Source organism: Lepidochelys kempii, chromosome 15 (genome assembly GCF_965140285.1).
Source record: "Lepidochelys kempii isolate rLepKem1 chromosome 15, rLepKem1.hap1, whole genome shotgun sequence".
NCBI lineage: Eukaryota > Metazoa > Chordata > Testudines > Cheloniidae > Lepidochelys > Lepidochelys kempii.
The window spans coordinates 1,635,654-1,662,548 of NC_136394.1; the positions used below are offsets into that span (position 1 = coordinate 1,635,654).

Here is a 26,895-nt window from a genome sequence, read left to right on the forward strand (position 1 = left end):
AAGGAGAATGATATTAAACTTCGAAATCTTTAGATAATGCCTTAATTGTCAAACCCAGGAAACCTGGGGCCCAGTCTGATGTGGCGATAACACCAATTTCTGTAAATTCCACATGGTCAAGAAGTCCTTGGAATGGCCAAGGGAGATCAATTCTTGTATTTGGTTGAGTGGAATTAGAGTTAAAGACAAAGCTCATTCCTGTTGGGTGTATATACCTGCAGCAATCTTCTATGGTTGCTTGTAGCTCCTGTGATTTAGGTAGGTGCCATTTGCAGAGAAGGTAGCTGACTCCTTCTTGCCATCTCTGTATAGCATTTATGGTCCCCAGAACAAATTACACCTGAAGGGGAGAATCTTCCTATATGGTGCAGGGTATCCCTGCTAAATGGATATTCATTGAGGGTGAAATTCACCCCTTTGCAAAGCCCCATGTACTACTCATGCCCTATTATAGTGGGGTGGAAGCACTGCTACAGTTAGGGTTGAGACGTCTTTGCTATTTAACAGCCAGTTTTATTAACTGCCCTAAAACCCACATGCTCATTTGGATGTGCAATACAGCGGGGCACAGACAATCCAGGAAGTTTTTGGAAAGCGTAGGGGACAATTTCCTGGTGCAAGTGCTGGAGGAACCAACTAAGGGCGGAGCTCTTCTTGACCTGCTGCTCACAAACCGGGAAGAATTAGTAGGGGAAGCTAAAGTGGATGGGAACCAGGGTGGCAGTGACCATGAGATGGTCGAGTTCAGGATCCTGACACAGGGGAGAAAGGAAAGCAGAATACGGACCCTTGTCTTCAGAAAAGCAGACTTGGACTCCCTCGGGGAACTGATGGGCAGGATCCCCTCGGAGGCTAATATGAGGGGGAAAGGAGTCCAGGAGAGCTGGCTGTATTTTAAAGAATCTTTATTGAGGTTACAGGGACAAACCATCCCGATGTGTAGAAAGAACAGTAAATATGGCAGGCGACCGGCTTGGCTTAACAGTGAAATTCTTGCTGATCTTGAACACAAAAAAGAAGCTTACAAGAAGTGGAAGATTGGACAAATGACCAGGGAGGAGTATAAAAATATCACTCAGGCATGCAGGAGTGAAATCAGGAAGGCCAAATCACACCTGGAGTTGCAGCTAGCAAGAGACGTTAAGAGTAACAAGAAGGGTTTCTTCAGGTATGTTAGCAACAAGAAGAAAGTCAAGGAAAGTGTGGGCCCCTAACTGAATGATGGAGGCAACCTAGTGACAGAGGATGTGGAAAAAGCTAATGTACTCAATGCTTTTTTTGCCTCTGTCTTCACGAACAAGGTCAGCTCCCAGACTACTGCCCTGGGCAGCACAGCATGGGGAGGAGGTGACCAGCCCTCTGTGGATAAAGAAGAAACTAAGGGACTATTTAGAAAAGCTGGATGAGCACAAGTCCATGGGGCCGGATGCGCTGCATCCGAGAGTGCTAAAGGAGTTGGCGGCTGTGATTGCAGAGCCATTGGCTATTATCTTTGAAAACTCATGGGAATCCAGGAAAGTCCTGGACGACTGGAAAAAGGCTAATGTAGTGCCCATCTTTAAAAAAGGGAAGAAGGAGGATCCTGGGAACTACAGGCCAGTCAGCCTCACCTCAGTCCCTGGAAAAATCATGGAGCAGGTCCTCAAGGAATCAATTCTGAAGCACTTAGAGGAGAGGAAAGTGATCAGGAACAGTCAGCATGGATTCACCAAGGGCAAGTCATGCCTGACTAATCTAATTGCCTTTTATGATGAGATAACTGGCTCTGTGGATGAGGGGAAAGCAGTGGACGTGTTGTTCCTTGACTTTAGCAAAGCTTTTGACATGGTCTCCCACAGTATTCTTGCCAGAAAGTTAAAGAAGTATGGGCTGGATGAATGGACTATAACGTGGATAGAAAGCTGGCTAGATTGTCGGGCTCAACAGGTAGTGATCAATGGCTCTGTGTCTAGTTGGCAGCCGGTATCAAGTGGAGTGCCCCAAGGGTCAGTCCTCGGGCCGGTTTTGTTCAATATCTTCATTAATGATCTGGAGGATGGTGTGGATTGCACCCTCAGCAAGTTTGCAGATGACACTAAACTGGGAGGAGAGGTAGATACGCTGGAGGGTAGGGATAGGATACAGAGGGCCCTAGACAAATTAGAGGATTGGGCCAAAAGAAATCTGATAAGGTTCAACAAGGACAAGTGCAGAGTCCTGCACTTAGGACGGAAGAATCCCATGCACCGCTACAGACTAGGGACCGAATGGCTCAGCAGCAGTTCTGCAGAAAAGGACCTAGGGGTTACAGTGAACGAGAAGCTGGATATGAGTCAACAGTGTGCCCTTGCTGCCAAGAAGGCCAATGGCATTTTGGGATGTATACGTAGGGGCATTGCCAGCAGATCGAGGGACGTGATCGTTCCCCTCTATTCGACACTGGTGAGGCCTCATCTGGAATACTGTGTCCAGTTTTGGGCCCCACACTACAAGAAGGATGTGGAAAAATTGGAAAACGTCCAGCGGAGGGAACAAAAATGATTAGGGGACTGGAACACATGACTTATGAGGAGAGGCTGAGGGAACTGGGATTGTTGAGTCTGCGGAAGAGAAGAATGAGGGGGGATTTGATAGCTGCTTTCAACTACCTGAAAGGGGGTTTCTAAGAGGATGGATCTGGACTGTTCTCAGTGGTAGCTGATGACAGAACAAGGAGTAATGGTCTCAAGTTGCAGTGGGGGAGGTTTAGGTTGGATGTTAGGAAAAACTTTTTCACTAGGAGAGTGGTGAAACACTGAAATGCATTACCTAGGGAGGTGGTGGAATCTCCTTCCTTAGAAGTTTTTAAGGTCAGGCTTGAGAAAGCCCTGGCTGGGATGATTTAATTGGGGATTGGTCCTACTTTGAGCAAGGGGTTGGACTAGATGGCCTCCTGAGGTCCCTTCCAACCCTGATATTCTATGATTCTATGATCTCCTGGTCAACCTCCTCTTGGCCCTATCTAAAATGGCCATCTATAAAAGCAGGGTGAGGACGTTGGCCGATGGAGTCTCCTGTGACTGTGAGGCCTATTTCCAATCCTCGGTCCGTTCACGCCTCTGGGCAGAGTTCCTCTGGGCAGCATCCACTGACTCCCTTGACGCCTTTGAGGAGCAGTGGGTGCTGTCCGGGGTTCTCTGCTCGGTGTCCCTGTCCGGTTCCCTTCATTTGACCCTTTGACCACACTCCCGTCCCTGTTATTTCATTAGTTGTCCCTGGATTTATTTGGTGGATCCCCCTCTTAGGCTGGGTGGGGGGATGCTTTAGCAGTGGACAGGCTTCGCCCGCCCACTTCCTGGATCCCAGTAGGGCTACAGCTGCTCCCCTGGCGAGGCCAGACACCCTCCCCCCCCTTCTCTGCTACCAGGTTGCTGGCTGGCTGGCTGCTGGACCCCCCCACCCTTGGGTGCTGCTACTGATCCAACTACAGCCCCTTGTGGGGGGGCCTGCTGGCCTGCTCCCCAGAGGAGGGGAGTGAGGGACCCCAGCCTCAGCCATTGCTGCTGTGGACACCATCACCACCACCACCACCTGTGAGGGGCCCTTCCTGCCTGGCCACCAGACTGCTGCCAAGAGCTGCTGCTGTGTTTGCTGCTGAGGCACGGCTGGAGCCCCAAGGAGGAGAAGACGAGGACCATCTACCATTGGGGGAGCACCTAGAGACTCTGCAGACCGCCGTGGAGGGGGCCATCACCGACTGAGTAACTTTCAAACTGTGATCACAGTGATCACTTTATCATACACATTGTAAGGAGAGTGATCACTTTAGATAAGCTATTACCAGCAGGAGAGTGGGGTGTGGGGGGAAAGAAAACCTTTTGTAGGGATAAACACCCATTTTTTCATGGTCTGTGTGTATAAAAAGATCTTCTACACTTTCCACAGTATGCATCCGATGAAGTGAGCTGTAGCTCACGAAAGCTTATGCTCAGTCACTCTGAGATATTCACTTCCTCTTCAGTTCTCAAACTGATCATCCAGGTGGCTGCCAGCTCTGCTTCCTCTGCCATTTCTATCTGTTGATTATCTCTCTGTGTTGATTCAGCTCACACGGTAGCAATCTGTTTTTCCATTTTCTAGTACTTCTACTGTCACAGAGCTCATCTTTTCTAATTTCTTGTCTGCTTGAGCTTCCAATTTGGCAAATGGAGAGTCCAAAGTAGTTGAAAGGCTGATAATTTCCACTACGGTTTTCATGGCTGGCTGAGATGTAGATGGTTCATTATTAGTATTTAGTTTTGTTGAGACAGCCCCTCAGAGCCCTAGTCCTGGACCAGGGCCCCATTGTGCGAGGTGCTGTACAAACACAGGGCATAAAGTTTCTGACTCAAGTAGCTCACTATCTAAGTTCATCCTAAATGGCCCCATTATTTTAATGTGCTTTGTTTTTCCTTGTTTTGGAAGTTTCTGCCTGATGTTGCTTGTGTTTGTGTGGAATGCTGACAATAACAAAGCCCTATCCAGCCAAAGGGCAAATGGGACACTGCCATGCCTAGAAAAGGGGGGTGGGAGAAGAGAAAATGCCACCTTAGAAACCTCGGGACCCCAGAAAACTATCTGAATAGTCACCGATTACTGTAGATCAGTATCAGATATCACTTGACATCATCTTCAGTATCCCTGAATGATTTGTGCGTCATTGACGTAAGAACATAAGAACGGCCAGACTGGGTTAGACCAAAGGTCCATCTAGCCCAGTATCCTGTCTTCCGACAGTGGCCCCCTCCCCACAGGGGCCGCAGAGACGTGCCAACAGCCAGCCACTTCCAGGAGCAGCATGGGACTATGGCAGGCAGGAAGCCTGCCTGAGCCCTGCTGCACAACCAGCTGGGAGCCGCCTGTGGTAAGCACCTCCCAGCCAGAGCCTGCACCTCACACCCCCTCCTTCACCCCAAACCCGTGCCCCAAATCAGAATCTCCCTCCTGCACCCAAACTCCCTCCCAGACTCTGCACCCCATCCTACATCCCAATCCCCTGCTCCAGCCCCCTCCCGCACCAAACTCCCTCCCAGGAAAAAGACTTGCATACAGGAACCCCTCAAAATCTAATAGCCTCGGGCCCACAGGAGAGTTAATTTGGTCCTGCCTGTCACCCATTCCCAGCTTCTGGCAAACAGAGGCTAGGGACACCATTCCTGCCCATCCTGGCTAATAGCCATTGATGGACCGATCCTCCATGAATTTATCTAGTTCTTTTTTGAACCCTGTTTTAGTCTTGGCCTTCACAACATCCTCTGGTAAGGAGTTCCACAGGTTGACAATGCATTGTATGAAAAAATACTTCCTTTTGTTTGTTTTAAACCTGATACCTATTAATTGTGATATACACTTAGGTATCCCTGTACCATGATGTGCTGAGAGACGGATCCAGAGTGGGCACAGGAAAAGGAACTCAGTAACTGAGTAACCTAGGGAGGTGGTAGAATCTCCTTCCTTAGAGGTTTTTAAGGTCAGGCTTGACAAAGCCCTGGCTGGGATGATTTAACTGGGAATTGGTCCTGCTTCGAGCAGGGGGTTGGACTAGATGACCTTCTGGGGTCCCTTCCAACCCTGATATTCTATGATCTGTGATTCTATGAACTGGTAAAGTGAATTAAATAGTATAGGAATACAAATGCCCAGCCAGAGCGTTTATCCGTCATACCCAGGGTGTTGAAACTTGGAGAATATTGGGTTAAGAATACTATTAAAATACTGTGAAAGCCGAATATTGTTCAAAAACTAAGATCTGCTGAGAGGCGAGGACAAAAATCTCCTCAGGCTCCACACTCCACAAGGTATGTTCCCGTGTCCTCTCTGCCCAGGCTTCTCTGAGAGCAAGACACTGTAGGGAGGGTGTATCCCTCATTCCTGTGTCCCATTGCTCTTGTCTCTATCTTGGAGGAAGGGGTGGGGAACTATGATATGAACAATATCACATCTTCTTAAACAGGAGGCAATAATTAAACAAAAGAACTGCAGATGCAAACAGGCTTCAGTTCAGCTTGAGTTCAAGCCTTGTCTCCTTCGTTTACCAGGGGTCACAGCCTGTCTGGAACTCTGTACAACATGTGCAGACATCTAGTGGCTGAGTGATATACTGTGAGTCGACATATCATTACAGATGGGAGCGGAAGGAGCAAGACGCCAGGGCCCTGTCTTGAGTTCAGCCAGTGGGTGATTCTCTGGTTCTCCTCTCTGTTGCCTTTTGAAAGGCAGATAGTGCTAGACAGAGCCAGGCATCTGTAGGTGGGAGGGCTGAGCCTCCTGCTGATTATGCAGCTCAGCAGTGAGGAAGTGCGGAAACACTGAACCCCATTCCAAGGGTAGAAGAGTGGGACTAAGGCCGGCAAGCTGATGTCGGCGCCAGCTGCAGGCAGCCCCGACACACAGCAGCTGTTGGATCTATACTGCAGCTTGTGGAGAGCTGTTCAGGCTGGCATCTGTGGCCCAGGAGGAACCAGTCCAGATGTCAATAGGAAACGGCACCCACATAATCTGAAGCAGGGAGTGCCCTATGGGAGATCATGTAAGCTAATGCCTGGCATGCAGAATCCTGTTCCCTGCTGGTCACCTGTGGGTCACCCAGGGGCAACGATCTCCTCCCCTTTCCTTACTCAGTTTTCCCACCCCCTTAACCGCTGTTCTCCCCTCCGCCCTCTCCCACTGCTACACCTCATGCTGGTTCTAGTGAAGCCTTGGATGGTCCGGGGGGGTGCCCCGTTCAGCTGATCCCTGGGGGCGGTTTTGGAGCACGGAGTCATTCCTCCCCAGACCAGGGGGCCATCAGCACTCCCCTGGGCCTGGCCTTTAGCTGGCTGCTCACCCATCTGGCCTCCACCACTTAGGCAGATGATGGCGTGTTAGCTGCGGTCTAGTTCGCTCTTTTATTTAGTTCTTGTTTGGGGCGTGCCCACTTTCCAGCCACCGTTGGGAAGACAGCTCTGCAGATGCCCCTGAATCCTGACCTGCAGTAGCACCTCATGCTCTTCCAGTCCTGAGCCTCCTATAGCTCTGCCAGCATGCCTCAACCCTAGCCTGCCCCCACTCCTGCTGGGACACTCCAGGGCTCCCTGCATGGCACTACTAATGCCCCCCAGTGCAGAGCTGAGCCCTGCCCCTGTCCCCGAGTCCCTCTGTGTCTGTCAGCGCATCCCAATCCTCCCTCTGTTCCAGTCTGGAGCCCCAAAATCTCTGCCAATGTACCTCAGTCCTGGTCTGTAGCACCATGGCCGCTCAGGCCCATCCCCATGGCTCTGCTAACGCCCCTCTGTGCTGCCTGGTACCATCCCCTGCTATTCCAACGAGTTCACTGCCTCAGCTGAGACCTGAGACACCAACTCCCAAAGGCCCTGTTTCCTCTGCATTGGACTGATGCCTAGATCCAGACCCTTCACTTGATCCGCTGGCAGTTGATTTTTGCACTGTGTATTTCCAGTGTGTTGTGCTTCCCTTTTCTTTCTTCTTTGATATTTTAATGGTGATCTCAGGCATAAAATATACATGGAGAACAGTGTAGACACAAGGGAGGTGGAATTAACACTAAAAATTATGTTCACTGCTTGTAGAGTTTGCCATGGTTTTATTTATTATTTTAATCTATTTTCCATGAAAATGCATTTGGGGTGGAGGGAGGGAGGTTTAGGGGAAATTTATCCATTAGGCTGGAATTGGAGGCGCCCCTGGATGTATGTAGAAATGCCATTTTCAGGTATTTTACATAAATGAGACATTATTTTAATTTGTGAAACACTCTAGCTCTGTTTCAATACACATTTGCTGGGGGACTATCTGCCAAAGCAGTTCTATACAAAAGACACTGGGACAGATTCTGATTAGACTGGTGTCAATCTGGAGGGGCTCAGTGGGACAGCTACAAAGGACCTGATTCAGCAAAGCACCTAAGCAGGTACTTATCTTTAATCACATGCTTCAGTTCCAGGGAATTAAGCATGTGCTTGAGTGTTTTTCCAAATAGAGATGAGTATGCTTCTGTGCGTAAAATTAAGCACAGGCTTAGGTGCTTTGCTGGCTTGGGGCCTAGTTCTGGGGTAACTTAATTGGGCTTGATCCTCAGCTGCAAACAAAGGTGAGCTTGGCACAGCTATGCGAGATGCTGTACTGGTCCCTGGTGTAACTTAGAGCAGCGTCAGGACTGCTCTAAGTTATGACCAGCTGACCCAAGGGGCCATTTCAGCAGGAAATGGCTGGAATACAGAGGCAATATAGTGTTGCCTGCCTTTTGCCCCTGGTGGCTGGGACAAGGCTGGCACAGAATGGGTTATCTCGATGTTAAGACAACTGGGGGTTCGAGTGATCCTTCACAATATCCAGTAGGTTTGTATTTTCCATTTATTTAACCTTGCTTTCCCTCCCTCCTTCCCTTTCTCGCTTTTAAAAAATCAATATGTTTATTTCTTTATTTCCCAGTTAACAGCCCCGACAGGCAGCCGAGTCTCCTTAGTACCTTATTCCTGCTCCACTCACAGAGCCAGGCCTCAGTGATTTCTCTGGCTAGAACATTTCCATTTGTCTTTTTTAAAGATATTATTATTTTCCAGAAGCTGATAAGAGGCCTGTGAAGGGAATTATCTGTTCCACTGTGACAGGTTCTTTTGACTTTATTAGTGTCATTCAGAGCTGCCTTCTTAAGCTGCAGAGCCAACCAGTGGCTCTCACAGAAGCAGTTTGGGGCAGATGGGTCTGTCTCAGAGCAACTCCATTACTTCACTAGTGTGATGAATTTCCAGATCCTAGCTACAGTTGTGCTGGAATATTATGCTTAGGATATTATAGCCTGATATCAAGGCCTTGCAGGTCAGATTACCTACAGAGGAACAATCAGTGTTGTGGAGTCTGGTTCTATTCTTAGAGCAATTTGTGTATTTACAGGAAACACACCAGTCCTTGAACAGCGGTGGGCAAACAGCATGCAGGTGATCACTTGGTTCTGTAATCTCAGCCCAGATTTGAGTGGTATTGTGACCCTGTGCACCAGTCAGAATGGCATTCACTGTGTCACGATGGAGGGCAGTCAGGCCAAATTTGACCTGGCGCACAGTGTCAGGGTGCCACTCAAATTGCGGTAACTATAAAAGTTATGGTGTCTGTTAAAATTTTCAGCTTCTGCAACAAAATTTTGTCCCACAATTTTCTTACAGCCTCAATGATCAGATGATAATCCTTCCCTTCATCTAGCTCCATCTGTCTGAGGATCTCAAAGTCATGCAGGGATACAGCATCCTAAGCCTCTGTAGAAAAGTGCTTCAGAAGAAGGTGCAAACTCCCTGCAAGCGCAGCAGATGTTGGACAATCTGCCCCCACGTTAGGTGTCACCCTGGTCCCTGTTAATTAGGGATTGATCCTGAAGCACCAGCTTTAATATCCCTGCCAGCATTTGTTGTCATCAATGCAGGATTCTTACACACCATCCCCCACAAACACACCTCATCCCTGAGCTGGAGCGGTACAACAGGAGGAGTGAGAGGGGAGTTCAGCCTCTGTGACCCTTGGGCTTTCTGCTGCCTGTTGTGATGGAGTGAGCTAGTCTGAGACCGACAAGCTCGTCTCACCTAGTTGCTCGGATAGTGGATAGCTCAGTTTTTGCTCACTGATCATCTGCTTGGAATCAGACAGTGTAAAACATCCTGTCGCCAAGACCTGGCCCACTGAGCTACCCATCTCCGCCTTACACCACTGAAAAAAGGAGAATTTCCATGATGCCTTCAGCTAGTTCCTAAACAACCCAAAGTGCCCTTGATGGGCTGAATCAAGGAATTTTGCAGCTACAGCCAAACTCTGACCCTTGGAATCATCTGGTGCTTTTTATAATTCAGGCTCTTCTGCTTTTGGAAACCATTTCTTGCTTCCTCTTTCTTATGGTGAAGCTGAGCCAATTTTCTATGTAAGGGTAAAATTGGTAGTTGGAGGGAAAATTAGCAAGGCCTGATGAACCACATGGCTGGGATGCTGCACATCAAGAGAATAGCTAACTAGAGGACTACAGACTGCTGTCTTCCCTAGGGAAGATCAAGGGGGAATAGCACCCCGAAAGCTTGTTGCAAGAATGGTCCTGAATCCAACTATGGTATTTATACAGCCTCTACTCCCTGTGATGGGTTTGACTCACCACTGCAGTGCCTCCTGCTGGTTGTCCTGGGGATTAGCTCTGCATGCTAGTGCACCCTCCTCTGGTGGCATCTAGCCACCAGCACGTCTGCTCCAGGGACCCATGTCACTCCCAGAACAGCCTTCCAGCTGTGCCACACTCCATGTTCCCCCCTTCCAGGGCACGGTATCACAGTCCCTCAGTTCAGCCACTTCCTTAGTGGCAAGTGGGGGTGATCTGGGCCCACCCACTAATCCCACTTGCTGTGTCTCCTCCAACTCCTCTGTAGATCTCCCTGGCCACTTCCCCAGCACCTTCTTTGCCCTTGCCTCAGGGCCTCAGCTTGCAGATCCCTACAGGGGGCAGGAGCTGCCTTTAGCTCCCTGAGTCTCAGCCTGCAGCACTGGTCTGTCCAGGGGGCTTGCCGCCGCCGCCGCCGCCGCCCTCGCCCTCGCCCTCGCCCTCGCCCTCGCCCTCGCCCTCCTCCTCCTCCTCCTCCAAGGCAGCCAGTCCTCCCCCCCTCAAGCTCCAGGGAGTGACTGACACTGCTCTATGCTGGAGGTCTTCTTATACGGGCCAGCCCAGCCCTGATAGGCAGCTCCTTTTAGTCCTTCTGTGATTGGCTGCCTCTTATGCAGCCTCCCTAGGGCTCTATTAACCCTTGAGATCCCAGTGTGAGACAGGCACCCCATCACACTCCCATAATACCTGAGTGTCTCAGACTCTTTGCTGTGCTGACCCTTGCAACATCATGTGAGGGAGGGAAGTCTCCCCAGTCTATTCCTGGGCAACAGAGGCCAGAGCGATTAAGTGACTTGTCCCAGGGCACACAGGGAGTCTGGGTGGGGGCATGGATCAGTGTTCACATCACGCTCCCTGTCAGGACCCAGCCCCGACCGGGGAAGCTAAAGACCCAACCAACCACAATAGTGCATGTAAAACATAGTAAGAGAAGCAAAAAAGTGCCACCATGGCTAAACAACAAAGTAAAAGAAACAGTGAGAGAAAAAGGCATAATTTAAAAAGGCATCATGTAAAAAGTGGAAGTTAAATACTATTGAGGAAAACAGAAAGGAGCATAAACTCTGGCAAATAAAGTGTAAAAATATAATTAGGAGGGCCAAAAAAGAATTTGAAGAACAGCTAGCCAAAGACTCAAAAAATAACATCAGAAGCAGAAAGCCTGCTAAACAACCAACGGGGCCACTGGACAATCAAGATGCTACTCAAGGAAGATAAGACAATTGCGGAGAAACTGAATGAATTCTTTGCATCGGTCTTCATGGCTGAGGATGTGAGGGAGATTCCCAAACCATTCTTTTTTGGTGACAATCTGAGGAACTGTCCCAGTTTGAGGTGTCATTAGAGGAGGTTTTGGAACAAACTGATCAATTAAACAGTAATAAGTCACCAGGACCAGAAGGTATCACCCAAGAGTTCTGAAGGAACTCAAATGTGAAACTGCAGAACTACTAACTGTGATATGTAACCTATCATTTAAATTATCCTCTGTACCAAATGACTGGTGGATAGCTAATGTGACACCAATTTTTAAAAAGGGCTCCAGAGGTGATCCTAGCAAATACAGGCCAATAAGCCAAACTTCAGTACTGAGCAAACTGGTTGAAACTATAGTAAAGAAAAGAATTATCAGACACATAGATGAACATAATTTGTTGGGGAAGAGTCAACACGGTTTTTGTAAAGGGAAATCATGTCTCACCAATGTACTAGAATTCTTTGAGGGGCTCAACAAGCATGTGGACAAGGGGGATCCAGCAGATATAGCGTACTTAGATTTTCAGAAAGCCTTTGACAAGGTCCTTCACCAAAGGCTCTTAAGCAAAGTTAGCTGTCATGGGATAAGAGGGAAGGTCCTCTCATGGATCAGTAACTGGTTAAAAGATAGGGGAAAAAAAGGGTAGGAATAAATGGTCAGTTTTCAGAATGGAGAGAGGTAAATAGTGGTGTCCCCCAGGGGTCTGTACTGGGACCAGTCCTATTCAACATATTCGTAAACGATCTGGAAAAAGGGGTAAACAGTGAGATGGCAACATTTGCAGATGATACAAAATTTCTCAAGATAGTTAAGTCCAAAGCAGACTGTAAAGAGTTACAAAGGGATCTCACAAAACTGGGTGACTGGGCAAAACATTGGCAAATGAAATTCAGTGTTGATATATGCAAAGTAATGCACATTGGAAAACATAAATCACAACTATACATATAAAATGATGGGGTCTAAATTAGCTGTTACCAAGATCTTGGAGTCATTGTGGGTAGTTCTCTGAAATCATTCACTCAATGTGCAGCGGCAATCAAAAAAGTCAACAGAATGTTGAGAATCATTAAGAAAGGGATAGATAATAAGACAGAAAATATCATATTGCCCCTATGTAAATCCATGGTACGGTCACATCTTGAATACTGCATGCAGGTCTGGTCACCCCAACTCAAAAATGATATATTGGAATTGGAAAGGGTACAGAAAAGGGCAACAAAAATGATTGGGAGTATGGAACAGCTTCCATATGAGGAGAGATTAATAAGGCTGGGACTTTTCAGCTTGGAAAAGAGATGACTAAGGAGGGGATATGATAGAGGTCTATAAAATCATGACTGGTGTGGAGAAATTAAATGAGGAAGTGTTATTTACTCCTTTTCCTAACACAAGAACTAGGGGTCACTAAATGAAATTAAAACAAACAAAAGGAAGTATTTCTTCACACAACGCACAGTCAGTCTGTGGAACTCTTTGCCGGAGGATATTGTGAAGGCCAAGATAATAACAGGGTTCAAAAAAGAACTAGATAAGTTCATGGAGCATAGGTCCATCAATGGCTATTAGCCAGGATGGGCAGGGATGGTGTCCCTAGCCTGTTTGCCAGAAGCGGGGAATGGGTGACAGGGGATGGATCATTGGATGATTACCTGCTCTGTTCATTCCCTCTGAAGCACCTGGCATTGGCCACTGTCAGAGGATGGGATGCTGGTCTGGATGGACCTTTGCTCTGACCCAGTATGGCCATTCCTATGTGTATGGGCCAGCGGCAGTCTGTGGGGCTTGTTCTGTGGTTCTGGACAAGGAGACCATGTGTGGGGGGAAGGTTGTGTACCCCAGAGGGTGTCTTTCTCTCTTTTGCGCCTCAGAAGGAAAACATTGCAGCACCTCTAGGAAGATCCCTGCTGTTCCAATCACAATGGCCCAAAGTTGAAGCTAGGCAAATTCAGACTGGAAATAAAGCTAGGATTGTTAACAGCGAGGGTAATTAACTACCGGACTAATTCCCTGAGGGTCAGGTCCAGCGCTGGCAATTCTAAAATCAGGATGCTGTTCTAAAGGCTCCGTTCTGGGAATTAGGGTGGGGCAGGTCTCTGGCTGGTGCTACACAGGTCAGACTAGATGATCACAATGGGCCCTTCTGGCCTTGGAATCTCTGAATCTAAGTTACTTGGCTGGTGCCACCATTAGCCATAACTTGCCTGGGCAGAATGGAAGCTGCTCCCAGTTTCCAGCTGATGCTGTGGTCTGGGTTATATTTTGCTGCCAGCCCCCAGATCTGCACACACCAAGCCCATGTGGGTCAGGAACCTGGGTCCATGGGCCTGTTGGGAGTGGTAATGAGAAGAGCAGTGTGGCCAGGGCAGCTTTGAAGGTTGTCTGTGAAACAACAGCCATATATGCCATGGCATGGCACTGGGTGCCACTGGGCTGGGCATGAGTGGACACCAGGCTCTCTGGTGCTGCCTGAAGAGTTTGTCTTAAGGGAACATTGTTTTCAAAGGTGGTGTCTCTAAAGACACCTGCCAGTTACATAGAGCCACAGCTAACTCCAGCTTACCCACCCGGGGTACACCCACCTCCTGGCACACCCATGCCCCTACCTTCCTCTGAACCCAGCCATGCCCTTACCCATTCACCCCATGCCCCACCTGCCTCCCTCTGAACCCAACCTTGCCCCTTACCCCATTCACCCCATGCCCCACCCACCTCCCTTTGCAGTCACCTCCAACACACCCCTCAGCTCCACCAACTTCAGCTCCACCAGACTTGACCTACTCCTCAGCCCCCCACCCAACACACCCTTGTACCCCCGATGCACTCACGACTCCCACCTAAAGCTCCAGGACCAGCTGTCCTCATTTCCCAGCCCCTCTGTCCTTCTCTCACCTGGAGCTGTGCATGCCCCGCTTGTGTCCCATGGAAAGGCTGCCGGGGTGCTCTGGGTCCATTCCCCTCTCAGCACCCTGCAGGATTTTCCCCAGGCCAGGATTGCTCCCAATCACAGTTGGACTCGGTCATGCCCAGATCAGTTCATAAATTCCATTTTTATTTGGATTGAAAATAAAATTAAAAAAAAGAAACCCAAACCCACACTGGTCTGATGCTACATCCAGGCTGTAGGGGCATGAGTGTGTCTGGTGGTCAGGAACAGACACAGGGAGGGCGCACATGGAGGTGACATGGATGAGAGGGCTGTGTCAGGAAGGCAGTTCAGAAGTGGCTCTCCAGGCAGGACACTCACTTACCAAGCCAGAGGGGCTGAGAGCTGAGGCAGCCCCCTCTCAAAGTGGGGTGGTGATGTGATCAAGGACAGACTATGGCCAGCTACATTCCACAATGGATGACTATCTGTGGGGCCCAGAGGGTTACTGGGCTAATAACCCAGCTGTTATACAGCACTTTTAATCAGGGTAAGTATCATTATCTCCATTTTACAGCTGGGGAAACTGAGGCACAGAGACTTACCTAAGGTCATCCAGTAGGCCCGTGGTATAGCTGGGACTAGAACCCAAGTCCCAGCCCACTGGTCTGTCCACTAGGCCAAACTGGAACATGGGGGCCATTGGGCGCAGTCTGTAGGACAGTCCCAGAGGGGGCCGAACAGGCCAAAAGCAGATGAGTCATGCACAGTGTGAGCTCCCTCAACGAGCCTGGATGCCCCTTACCGACAGGAAGCAGCTAGGGAATGTCTCACATGTGGATTTTCCGATGGTAACAGGGCCTGAGCTGCAGTACAGACTGAGTGTAAAACCTGACGATTCCTGCAGCCTGTCTTTGCCCATGCCCTCACACCCAGGGCCATAGACAACAGGCTTCCTGATGACAAGAGCAGCACAGCTGGGGTGAAAAGTGTGTGGTTTCTGGGACCTGTGGAGGTGGTTATGGGGAGATGGTGGAATCCAGCCCTTGTTACTGAGGTCCATGCAATGCCCGAATCTCAAATAGAAAATCTCGGTGAGTGTGTATTGCTTATGGGATGTTTTGGTTTATCATAAATATAGAGATTTAGAATATATTATATATCTGATAGGACTCTAATCTCCGGTTATAAAAGCACACGCTATTGCATCACTCAGATGGGGGGGGACTCCATGCACGGTACATGCACTTTGTTTTAGTCTAAACGTTCCGCAAACAGCCATGCGCGTCCAAGCGACCTCTCTTGCCCCGAGGCAAGTGGGAGCCGCCCCAGGGGAACCCATGTGCTCAGCAGACACGATGGCCCCATTTCGGGGAAGGGCGGATGTGGGTGAGGAGTTGGTGGGTGTGCACAGGACACGTTCCATGGAGGAATAGTTTGGTTTTTTCCTCCCCCCTTTGTGTATATATTCTATAATATATATATATATATACATATTTATTTATATATGTCTGTCTGTCTTTGTTCTTCTGCTAAGCAGTCTGTCTGTCTGTCTGGGCTACTTCATCCCGCTCCTCAGCACCTGATTGGCGGCGATCAGCATGACGCTGATGATGAAAGCGATGGCGAAGGCGCAGATGAGGCTCTTCCGGACGCACGTCTGTCGGATTTGCTGGTTTGAGCAGGCTACAGGTGGAAAGGAGAGGAGAGAGGGAGAGGGAGGAAGGGGAGATGCAGGTTAGTTTGGTGTCCTCTGTCACCCCCCAGTCCCAGGTTCATCTCAAAGATTCATCCGCATCCTTCACACACACTGACTTCAGGCAGCCTTCTGCTTCCTTCCATTTGCTCTCCCTGCTTGCAGTCCTGCCTGCTAGGAAGTCCCTGGCATCCCCTACCTGGGATGCTGCAGGTGCGGGAGTCCCAGTGAAGGTTCCCTCCTTGATGCCAGGTGGCTTTGCTGTGAAGCCCTGGCATGGTGCTCTGCCACTTGGCATGCAGAGCGGCAGCTGGCCTGCGAAGCACCCAAGTGGCCTCCTGCTGCATTAACATTCTGAGCAGCCCAGAGCCAGAGTAGAACAGTCACTTTCTTAATTAACATTTTTTAAAAAGGGAGTAATAGGGTTCAGTCCCTCTGGCTGGTGCAGTTGCTGGCTCCTCAGGGAGAGGCATCGGGCAGCATGTAGGTGACTTTCCTCACCCAGAAGGCCTGTGATGTTGGGTACTAGAAAAAGTCACCATGTTCTAGATGCAAAAGATCCCAATGGTCTCTGTAGTGGATGACCTAGAGACTGTGCTGCTTTCACTAAATCAGCCTTAGTGGGGCAGCAACATCCACAGTTCATGTGGGTGTGAAACACAGTGACATGGAACATGGTGATCTCCACCAGCCACATTTGCACAGAACACAATGATCTCTACCAGCCACATGTGCATAGAATGCAGTGATGTCCACCGTGTGTGGATTCTGTATGGAATTGTGACCTCGGTGGTGTACATGTGACTAGCCAGGGTGACATGTCTGTAACATGAAGTATATACGGGCAGAAGGTGGTGACCTCCATGAGATGTGTTTCAAATACGGGGAGCTCAGAAGCTTCCATGTGTACATGTCCAGAATGTGAGGACTTGACATTCTCTTGGGTGTGCTGGTGAATAGGGTGCGGAGGGGTGAGCCACATATTAATCAGCCGTATTTGAGGGCCTCACATTGAGAGCAGTAGCCAGGCAATGCAGAGGGATTTACTGCAGCCAATCAGAGCAGATATATTTGCATAATTGTAATATATGTACTCACGATAGTACAAAGCCCTATGTGGTTATTGGCTGACAGTCACGGCATTGTTAGGCAATCAGAACACTGGGATTTGCATACTGTACTGTGACTGATAAATAACTCTACACTCATACAACTCAGAACTCCTCAGCCAGTCAGAGTGCAGGGAATCCCCTAATGAGAGAGGAGTGTATAGTTAGAAATCAGTAAGTGCACTTTGATTCCCTTAGGCAATTACATTGCTGCATGATAAGACCTTACCCTACCATTATCAAAATGCAGCCATCTCTGGGGTGGAACAGGTCAGCTGTCCTAGACATTAGCTTCTGCCATGGCCCCTCTTATTTGTCTCCTCTCTAAACTAAACAGCCCAAGATCCTTTCAATCGCTCCTTGTATGGGATTTTCTCCAGGGCTGCAATCATTTTTGTTATTCCCTGGGCTGACAGGTTGTATACCTCGTCCTGGTTCTAAAAGGGGGAATGTGGGCCTAGGAGACCAATTAATTAACCTGGCTACACCTGGAGGGTGGGCCAGGCCTTATTAAGGGTGAAACCCAGCTGGGGAAGGAACTGGGTGATGATTATAAAGACAGGAAGCCTGCAGCCATGGGGAAGGGCTGTAGGGAAAGAGGGAAAGGAACTCAGCAGTCTGGGACCAGAGAGTGGTGAGACCTGTGGGGAATAGGATAGCTCCTGCAGGCTGATGGGGAAGCCTGGGGAGGGGAACCTGGAAGACATAGGTCTGAAGCAAGCCCTTGTGGCCAGCCCTGACCCAAAGACAGGCACTGGACCTCTGGGAAGAAGCACTGGGTGGTGCTCAGTATTACAAAGATCCCAGAGAGGTGCTGGGAGAGAGGGTTATGGCAGCAAGGAGACCAGGGAGGCAGTGGAAGGTGTTTGAAGGGGGTATTGTGGGGCCCCTTGATGGTGCTATTTAAAAGCCAAACAGACTTGCAGGAATTGGGGGCTAGACAGGCCCCTGGAAAATCTTGGATTTTAAGAGTTTTAAAGAAATAAAATTTGGGTTCTGTCAGTATTTTGCTGTGATTTCTATAAAGGATGTTGCTTTGCTCTGCTTAGTATGGGTTAACCTAGGATCTATCTCTGCCTTCCTAGCAACAATCTGGGGTCCCTTGAAGAGTGTTTGGGGAGGTAAACATACCCTCTGCCCTGGTGGTGCTGGTCCTGGTCCTGAGGGCGGATGTGAAAAGGCCACTGCACAAAACCTGCCCGTAGCTCAGAGCGCTGGGCAAAACCAAAGTCTCCAAGGAGCCTCACCCAAGCAGGGCCTGATCGTCTCATGCTCCTGGGTCGCCCCCTGACCTGAGGGGCAGAGCCAGGCAGCGGGGAGAGGAACAGCCCAGTGTCCTGTATTCGCACGTGATGCATCACAACAAGCCCACCCGCCTGCTCCCCGCTTCCTCAGACAACTCTGTAGGAGCAAGGTGGCTGATGAGGGCAGATGACAGGGAATCAGGGACTGAAGTATGGTTCACTCCTTACCATGGTCTGGCTGCTCCAGGCAGCACCAGAGATGGACAGCAAGCTCCTGGATGCTGATTGTAAGCTCCTTGGGGCATGTCGAGTTCTGTGTCTGTTTGGAGTCTAGCACCATGGGGCTTGGGCCATGCTCCTAGGCACTATGGGACCAATAGTGAGCGGCAGCCTGGAGCTGCCAGGGCTGGGGGAGAGTCACTTACGCTCCACGTCGACAGCGCACTCCTCTGCATTGCCCATGTGGCTTTCCTCCTCCGTCATGATGATGTTCTCAATGTCCCTCATGGACAGGTGTTCGCAGAAGGTGTCATAGAGCAACCGCTTCAGCTCATCCACGGTCAGCTTCTGCATGTCGCACTGTGGCGAGGGGAAACAGCACATGGACCCCTCAGGGGGGGATTGCAGGAACCGCGCCATGTCCCGTGATCTCCCCTGGGCATCATGTGATTTCCGGCTGTGTGCCATGGGGAGCAGCGCACGGCACGGCTGTCACTGCTCAGTCACCATCACAGGCCTCTGGTCATGCAGGGAGCATGGCCTCAGCGCAGCAGCCGCTGATCTCACACAGGGCACGGGACTGGCATGTTGCCAGTCGCACCCGGAGAGCACAGGCCTGGCGCCATGGTCCCCAAAACCTGGCCGCCATGCAGCATGTGTGGTGTCATGGCTGTCATGTGACCTCACCATTGAGGGCAGGGACACATTGAGTCCCATGCGGGCAGTGGGGTGGAAGGGGAGCCAGGGGAGGCCCACAGTGTGGTTGACAAGCATGATGGCAATGTCACAGATAGGCAGCTGCCCTGCCAGAGTGGAGGATGGAGCAAAGACTGGACTGTTGTGCGGTAGAGCGCATCCCACCTGCCCCTAGTCACACTGACACTAGGAGCTCTTTGCTCCTATAGGGCTGGAGTCAGGGGCCCTGAGTCCAGTTTTCCCATCTGGGCCCTGACTCTCCCCTTTTTAGGAGTTAAAGCAGCACAAAGAGGAAACCCCCCAACCAGGAAAATGCAAACTAACCCTTGCCCTGGGTTCTGCAGTGTGAGCGTGCACCAGGTGTGATGTGTCCAAGGAGAGCTGATGAGCCACCCCGAGGAGAGGCTCCTGGAGATGCTAAAGATGGGCAAATTGGGCTCCTGGGGAACAGTGCAAATCAGAAAGAGGCCAGGATGTACCCTTCCATAACCCCCCTGAGACCAACGGGGCTGGGCCAAAGGTGGGGTTGATCCAGAGGCAGCAAGTGACAGCTGCTCATGTCAAAACAAAGCTAAGCCACATTAAAGAAGAGGCTCCCCTAAGCAGGGCCGGCTCTACCGTTTTTGCCGCCCCAAGCAGTGAAAAAGCCTGTTGCCGCCACGGCCGGCAGGAGAGAGAGAAGCTGCATCCGAATTGCCTCGGCCGCGGAAACTCTGCCGCCCCTTCCTGACTGCTGCCCCATGCACCTGCTTGGAACCCCGGTGCCTGGAGCCGGCCCTGCCCCTAAGATGCTTCTCTCCTGAGCAAGGGAGGTGTGGGCGTGAGGCGGTCCCAGGGCTTGCTCCTTCACTTCTCTGGTTACAGAAAGGAGGTGTGGCTTTCCAGAAAGGAGGCGTGGTCAAGGCCAACTCCCTCCCACTCCCAGGATCCCTTCCAAGAACAGCAAGTGGGGTTTGCAGCAGACACAGGTGCTGGGGTGGGAGGGGGTGGGCTTGTTGGTGGGGGGCGTGGGGTGGGGGTCAGTGCTCTTTGTGGGGGCTCTCTGGCTGGGTTTATGGCAGTTGTCAGTGCAGCGTCTGTGAAACACAACCCGTGCTGCCCCGTGTCACCACTAGGGGCTCCCTCCGACCAGGCGTGGACGGGGCAGTCACGGCAGAGTCTGCGGCGCGCGCTGCCGTAACAGGGCGCATCCGGGGTGTGGACGATGCGCTGACGCTGGCCGCCAGCGGCTGGTGTATGCAGGGGGGAGCTGGCTGTTGAGGGTCCAGGTGTGTGGAGCTGAGGGGCCAGGGCAGTCACACACCTTGTGGGGCACAAGGCTGCGGCGTGTCCGTGCTGCCGGCACCACGGGCAGGGTGGGAGCAGCGGGGTCAGCGTCGGTTCCCCAGGGAGGCACATGAGCATTCCTTGGGCACGTCCTGCCTCCGGCCGCGTTCCCTTTATCCCTCCTCGCCCCCTCGGGCTGTCGGCCTCCCTGATCGCACGGACCCCCTCAGCTGCCCCTCGGTGCTCTTTGGAATAGAGAGGGTCCACATCGGAGCCTGCTGTGGTTGGTATAGGCAGTGGCTGTTTGCTGGGGCCCCCATAAATGAGGAACTTCCATGGGTGCTGTCCTACCAGGTTCTCTCCTCTGTATGGTACATCTGCCCCCCCCCCCCCCAGCACTGGCTGCTCCTTCCATGGCAGATCCCCAGGGACCTGGGGGGAGAACAGGCCTGGAGTAACTTTGGGATCTGCTCTCCCTCTGTGTCCATGATTCTCCCACCCCAGGTTTGGGGATCTAAGTGGAGGCGTCAGGGCGAAGGCAGGGTGTGGAGAGGACCATGGATGGGGCACCAGCTACCTTCCAGAAGACGGTGTCGAAGTCTGTGCCATGGAACTTCTCAGGGATCCCCGAGGTGGAGAGCTTGGGCCCCAGTAACGTCACAAACTCCTCAAAATCCACCTGCCCGTCCCCTGGGAAAGAAAGAGGCACAAGTTACCTCCCCTGGTGCAGGCGGGACACTCATTGGAGCTCTATCTTCTCTCCCCCTCTGGTGCCGTGTGTATACGTTTTCCAGCCAAACCCAAACTGATTTCAGCCCAAACTGGAACATTGTTTTCAATTAAAAGTTGAATTTCCCGCTGAGAACATCGACAAAACGATTTTCCCATGTTGTCAAACTGTCGGGGGGTAGGGGAGAGGGGGAGGGGTCCCCTGTTTTCTGACCCATGCTAATGGTTTGCCCTGGGGGGTGGCAATCACAGACCTCCTGGGGCTGCTGATCCAGGGGCTCCATCTCTGGCATGGGGACATGGCCAGTGTGATTCGCTGGGGGGCATCCTGCCCGTTCCCCAGGCCTGGATGGAGAGATCCACCCCTGCCCCCTCAGTGCTGTCTCTTCCCATGAACCACCAGCAGGGGGCACCAGCACTAGAGGCCTGTGGGAAAATGGGAACAAGCCAAATCCCTCCCTAGCCCCTCCCGCACCACAAGCCCTATGGGACCCAATAGCTATGGATGAGGGACTGAAGAGGAGAGAGACAGAGGGTGGTAAAGGGAGAATGGGATAAAAGGAAATTGCAAGAGAATCAGGTGTGGGGGCAGGGGAGACTGGTCCTGAGCAGAGAGAGATGCTGGGGTACGTGGAAACGAGGGCCTGATTTGCATTGCCCAACACCTAGACCTGTGCAAAGGGGCATGAAATGCTCCCGGTCAGACTGAGTAGCTTTTCCCACCCACTCGGTGCTGGTGTCGGTGAGAATCAGGCCCAGGGCTGGGAGCAGTGGAGACAGGGACTTGCAGAAAGGCAGCAGATCGTGTGTCCTAAAGAAAATATGCTGAACTTGGATGAAAGAGCGAGGAGCTCAGGGCTCAACAGCCAACAAGCACTCTGTGGGGGCAGCCCGGGGGCTGCGAGGCAGGAGCCCAGCCGGAGACAGGGGCAGTGAGATTTGGGCGGGCGAGAGGTTGGCACGGTTTGAACAGAAAGGTTCATTTTCAATGAAAAACTGGCACTTTTCCCAGACTGAGTCGTTTTTTCAAGAAAAATTATTGACCCTGTCAAACTATTATTTGTGTTGAGGTAGCATCTCAGAGCCCCGGCCCTGGCCTGGCCCCCGTTGTGCGAAGCGTTGGTCAGACCCAGAGCAAAGGGCAGTCCCTGCCCCAAGCGCTTACAATCGGAAGTAAATCTTTTGGGGTTTGTTTTCAAAAAAGCTCCTGCCCGTCCCTCCTCCCCGATATTTTGGGTCAAAATGTTTTACCAAAGATTAATTTTTTGATAACCATGTCTGTGGTGTTTTCAATATTCAATTTAAAATAAATACAACATTTTGCATAGATGAAAAATGGGTCAGTTTTGAACCCTTCAAACAGCTCTGAAGTTCTGACGAGCCGGAACTCTGCCCAGTGGCTTTTGTGCCCCCTGTCGCCCGGCTCAGAGGACGCGGTGCGTGGGAATGCTCTCTTGCACAGTTCACCCAGCAGGGTGGGCTGCTTGGGTCAAACACTGATTTCCAAATGCAGCCCTGTTAACGGGCCAGATACAGTCTCTGGGTTGGTGCTAGGGAGTCCCCCACTGATCAGCACAGCACAGAGCATCCATGCCATTGCATAGCAAGATCTGTGGCAGCTGGGAGGGGCAGGTGGCCTGGGGGACAGAGGCAGGGATAGTGTGAGCCACACAGGCACTATGGATTAAACCCTCGGCACCTGGTGAGTTCGTGTGAGCATGAGCTCTTGCCTATCATGTGGCTTGAAGGGTAAGCAAGAAGGAGAGAGCGTGATGCAGAGGAGATGTTAAGAGATGACAGGCAGAAAGATGGGAGGGAAACAGAATGGGGTGAAGGAGAGAGAGAGAGAGAGATAAAGAGGACAGAGAAAAAGGAAGAGAGAACAACCTAAGTGAGAGAGACATGAGCAGAGGAGATAGGGAATGATCTCAGCTGGAGGTGACCCTCTGCTCATCTTGTGAGAACACTTGATCGCCATCCTCTTTTTAGAGTAGAAGCCGTGTTAGTCTGTATTTGCAAAAAGGAAAGGAGGACTTGTGGCACCTTAGAGACTAACCAATTTATTTGAGCATAAGCTTTCGTGAGCTACAGCTCACTTCATCGGATGCATATTGTGGAAAGTGTAGAAGATCTTTTTATACACACAAAACATGAAAAAATACCTCCCCCCACCCCACTCTCCTGCTGGTAATAGCTTATCCTCTTTTTAACAGCCCTTAACATATTTGAAGAATGTTATCAGGTCCCTCCTCAGTCCTCTTTTCTCCAGACTAAACACAGCCCATTTTTAAACCTTCGCTCACATGTCAGGTTTTCTAAACCTTTGATCATTTCTGTAGCTCTCCTACCTGCCTGTACTTTAGACATGTCCCCAGGACACAGGCATTGGATCAGACTGGCAGAGACCCTGATGTTTTTTTGCCTTCCTCTGGGGCATGGGTCACTTGCAGGTTTAAAACCAGTGTAAATGGTGAACTCTCTGTAATGTGAAGTCTTTAAATCATGATTTGAGGACTTCGGTAACTCAGCCAGAGGTTAGGGGTCTGTTACAGCAGTGGGAGGGTGGGGCTCTGTGGCCTGTGATATGCAGGAGGTCAGATTTAGGTGATCATGATGGTTCCTTCCGGCCTTAGAGTCTCAGAGTCACAGTAACTGTGCAAAAGCCTCCGATTGGCTCTCCCCCCGCTGCCACAGAGCAAGCAGGTATGGAGGTCCTATTAGGGGAATGTGCTTGTGGGCTCACGCAACAGGAAGGCCAATATCCTGGAGACTTGTGGGCAGCAAGACAGGGCTACAGCCTCCTTCCGGGACTCGTTAATATCCATCCCAGAGATCTGGGGCCTGTGCCAGCAGAGCTGGCAGCCTCTGGGAAATTATTAGGGGATGCCAGCATTAATTCTCTCCTTTATACGGATAGCTTCCTTCAGCTGTCACTGAGAGCAGGGCCCTCCCCAGAACTGCAGCCCGCCAGCAGGGTCAGACCCTAAGAGGACACTCAGACAAAAACCCAAAGATTGAAGGGCTCCCTGAACCGTTGCCAGCAAAGGTCAACAAGAAACTCTGATCCCACCTCCTTGCTGAGGTTCTGAGACACAAGGAAAGGGCTGAGCTGGAGAGCAGAGCCTGGAGCAGATGGCGCGCTCCTGTGACATTGCCGGTGGGGAGCTGGGGATCAGAACCTGGGGAGGGGTTACCAGGGAAGGTGGGACAGCCGAGCTCTAGGGATGCTGCGGGAGGAGTGCTACTAGAAGGGGATGGGAAGCTGGAACACCTGTACGTTTAACCAGGCCAGAAAGGAAAGATGTTAGCTAATGAGGCCGAGTCTTCTAGGAACAGAGCAGTGTTTAAAACTATCCCCTCTCCATTGTAGCAACCTGCATGGAACTTGGAGGGAGGAGCACAGGGTGCAGGAGGGAAGAGTGTGGATACCCCACAAAGTCAGTCTGTGTGCACATGGCTGAAATGCTCTTTCTAAATCATCCTCTTAGTAAAGAGCCAGTGTGAAGGGAACCTCTCAATCCCTGTACAAGCCCGATGAGGCAGGAAACAGAACACCACAAATGCAGGGAGTTCAATTTCCGAACCTATCTCAGGGGGCCAGGAACATTCCCAGGTTGTGTGTGTGTATGTGTGTGTATGTGATAGCTGCTTTCAACTACCTGAAAGGGGGTTCCAAAGAGGATGGCTCTAAACTGTTCTCAATGGTAGCAGATGACAGAACGAGGAGTAATGGTCTCAAGTTGCAGTGGGGGAGGTTTAGATTGGATATTAGGAAAAACTTTTTCACTAAGAGGGTGGTGAAACACTGGAATGCGTTACCTAGGGAGGTGGTAGAATCTCCTTCCTTAGAGGTTTTTAAGGTCAGGCTTGACAAAGCTCTGGCTGGGATGATTTAACTGGGAATTGGTCCTGCTTCGAGCAGGGGGTTGGACTAGATGACCTTCTGGGGTCCCTTCCAACCCTGATATTCTATGATTCTATGATTCTATGACTGAACTTCCCTCTCTCCCAGGACTGGACCCCTACAGGGCAGGGCTGACCCACATTGGTGGGGTAGGGCAGAGGGGTGCTTGCCCTGCATTTGTCTGTTCTGTACCTGTCCTGTGAATAAAGAGAACTTTGGTCTCCAGTGCTGGCACTAAAAATTAATGATGGAGGGAGATGGTGACCTGGCAGTTTTGCCTGAAGGGCTTTTTAAAGTTAGGAACCCACCACCGTCCAATAAATTAACATGCTGTTTAAGGTCCAAGATCAGTAAAAGATCAACAGGTGCAGATTTTAAAGTGATCAAATGACTGTAGACCCACCTCTGATCTCCATCACTCTGTGGAGCTGCTCCAGATAATACCCATGTCAGCGAGACCAAAGTCCAGCCCATTTTGTGGAAAAACAAAGGGACTGATTTGGTCTCTTGCCCCAGTGTCTAAATGCTGCTGTGCTGATGCATAGGGGATGAAACTGTGCAGCAAGGGGCTGGGGAAGGAGGCCTGCAATGCAGGGATGGTGCAGAGTTGCCATACCCAGCCTTATACAGTGCCCATTGCAAGCCCTGGCATGGAGGGAGCATCTCCATAGCTCACCCCTCGATAAGGATTCTGCTCTGCTGCAGCACTTGGGAGGGTTCCATAAATTAGAGCACCCCTTGGGCTGCTCTAATTTCTGATGGGGGCCACAGAGCCCCTGGAGCAGCCCAGAACCTCAAAGCCATCTTGGATGCCCCTTCTGAAGGCCCAGCACAGACTCTCACCCCAAGTCCCTCCTTTATTTACTTGCCAGGGTGTGGTATATATGCAATAGGCATACATCTCGCTAGCAGTCTTTATGTTGCTGTTGGTCTTGGTAACATTATCATCTGTTGCAAGGAAACAAATCCAGCAGTTCTGGATCTCAGGCCTAAGGCTCTCTGATCCCCTCCAGCTCTCACTGGGCTACATGATACCATCTGCGATCATACCGCTGCCCACGAGGCTGCACTGACAGAAGCAGAGCCGATCAAAGCCAGTGCAGCAGAGCTGAGCTGGGGCCTTGACACCTAGCTCTTCCCAGCCTTTGAGAAACAGGCTGCAAATTAGTAGTCACACCAGAACGTTAAATTCCACTAAACAAAGCTCACATATCATCACAGCCGACATGATGATGATGATGATGATGAATATTTATACTAAGTATTTATAGTGCATTGTAGAGGTACCCAGCTCCTTACAAAGGCAGAGATATTCTCTACCCCTCCTAACACAGATGAGAGAAGCAATGGCCCAGGAGGAGAGGGAGGGGGAAGTATTTTTGGAAGAGGTGGGTTTTAGGGGGAGACTTGAAGTAGGTGAGAGGTTCATGGTGAGAGGCCCTGCCAAGGTTACAGGGCAGCAGGGTAGAAGGTGGGCAGGAAGGTGAGGGGATTGGGAGGAGACCTGGGAGTGGCTTGGAAAGCAGAAGACAAAGTCAGAGATGTAGGAGGTGCCACAGGGCTTGGGAGATGCTAAGTCTGTTGCACTAAAGGGAGCTGATGAGGGTTTCTGGGAAGGATGAAGGTGGCCTGAGAGGCAGCATGGTGAATAGTCTGGAGGGGAGGAGGTCACAGTGAGACTGGGAGGGAGGGCAAAGGCTCATCCATAAAACAAGCCCAGACTCATGACACAGTGCTGTCTGGTGCCAGGGGTTCTGATAACAACCAGTTAGATAAGGGAAA

At 50.7% G+C, this 26,895-nt stretch overlaps 1 protein-coding gene across 1 annotated transcript in view; it reads right to left on the reverse strand.

The window, feature by feature from the left end:
* Nucleotides 1-14,415: 14,415 nt before the first annotated feature.
* Nucleotides 14,416-26,895, reverse strand: part of CABP7 (calcium binding protein 7) — an 80,746-nt gene continuing 68,266 nt past the window's right edge. Inside the window, exons 3-5 of the mRNA XM_073312516.2 lie at nucleotides 21,058-21,170; nucleotides 18,725-18,878; nucleotides 14,416-15,936 (exon numbers count right to left, since the gene is read on the reverse strand). Of these exons, the coding sequence (XP_073168617.1) occupies nucleotides 15,809-15,936; nucleotides 18,725-18,878; nucleotides 21,058-21,170 (395 nt within the window). The 3' untranslated portion in view covers nucleotides 14,416-15,808. The remainder of the gene's footprint in view (nucleotides 15,937-18,724; nucleotides 18,879-21,057; nucleotides 21,171-26,895) is intronic.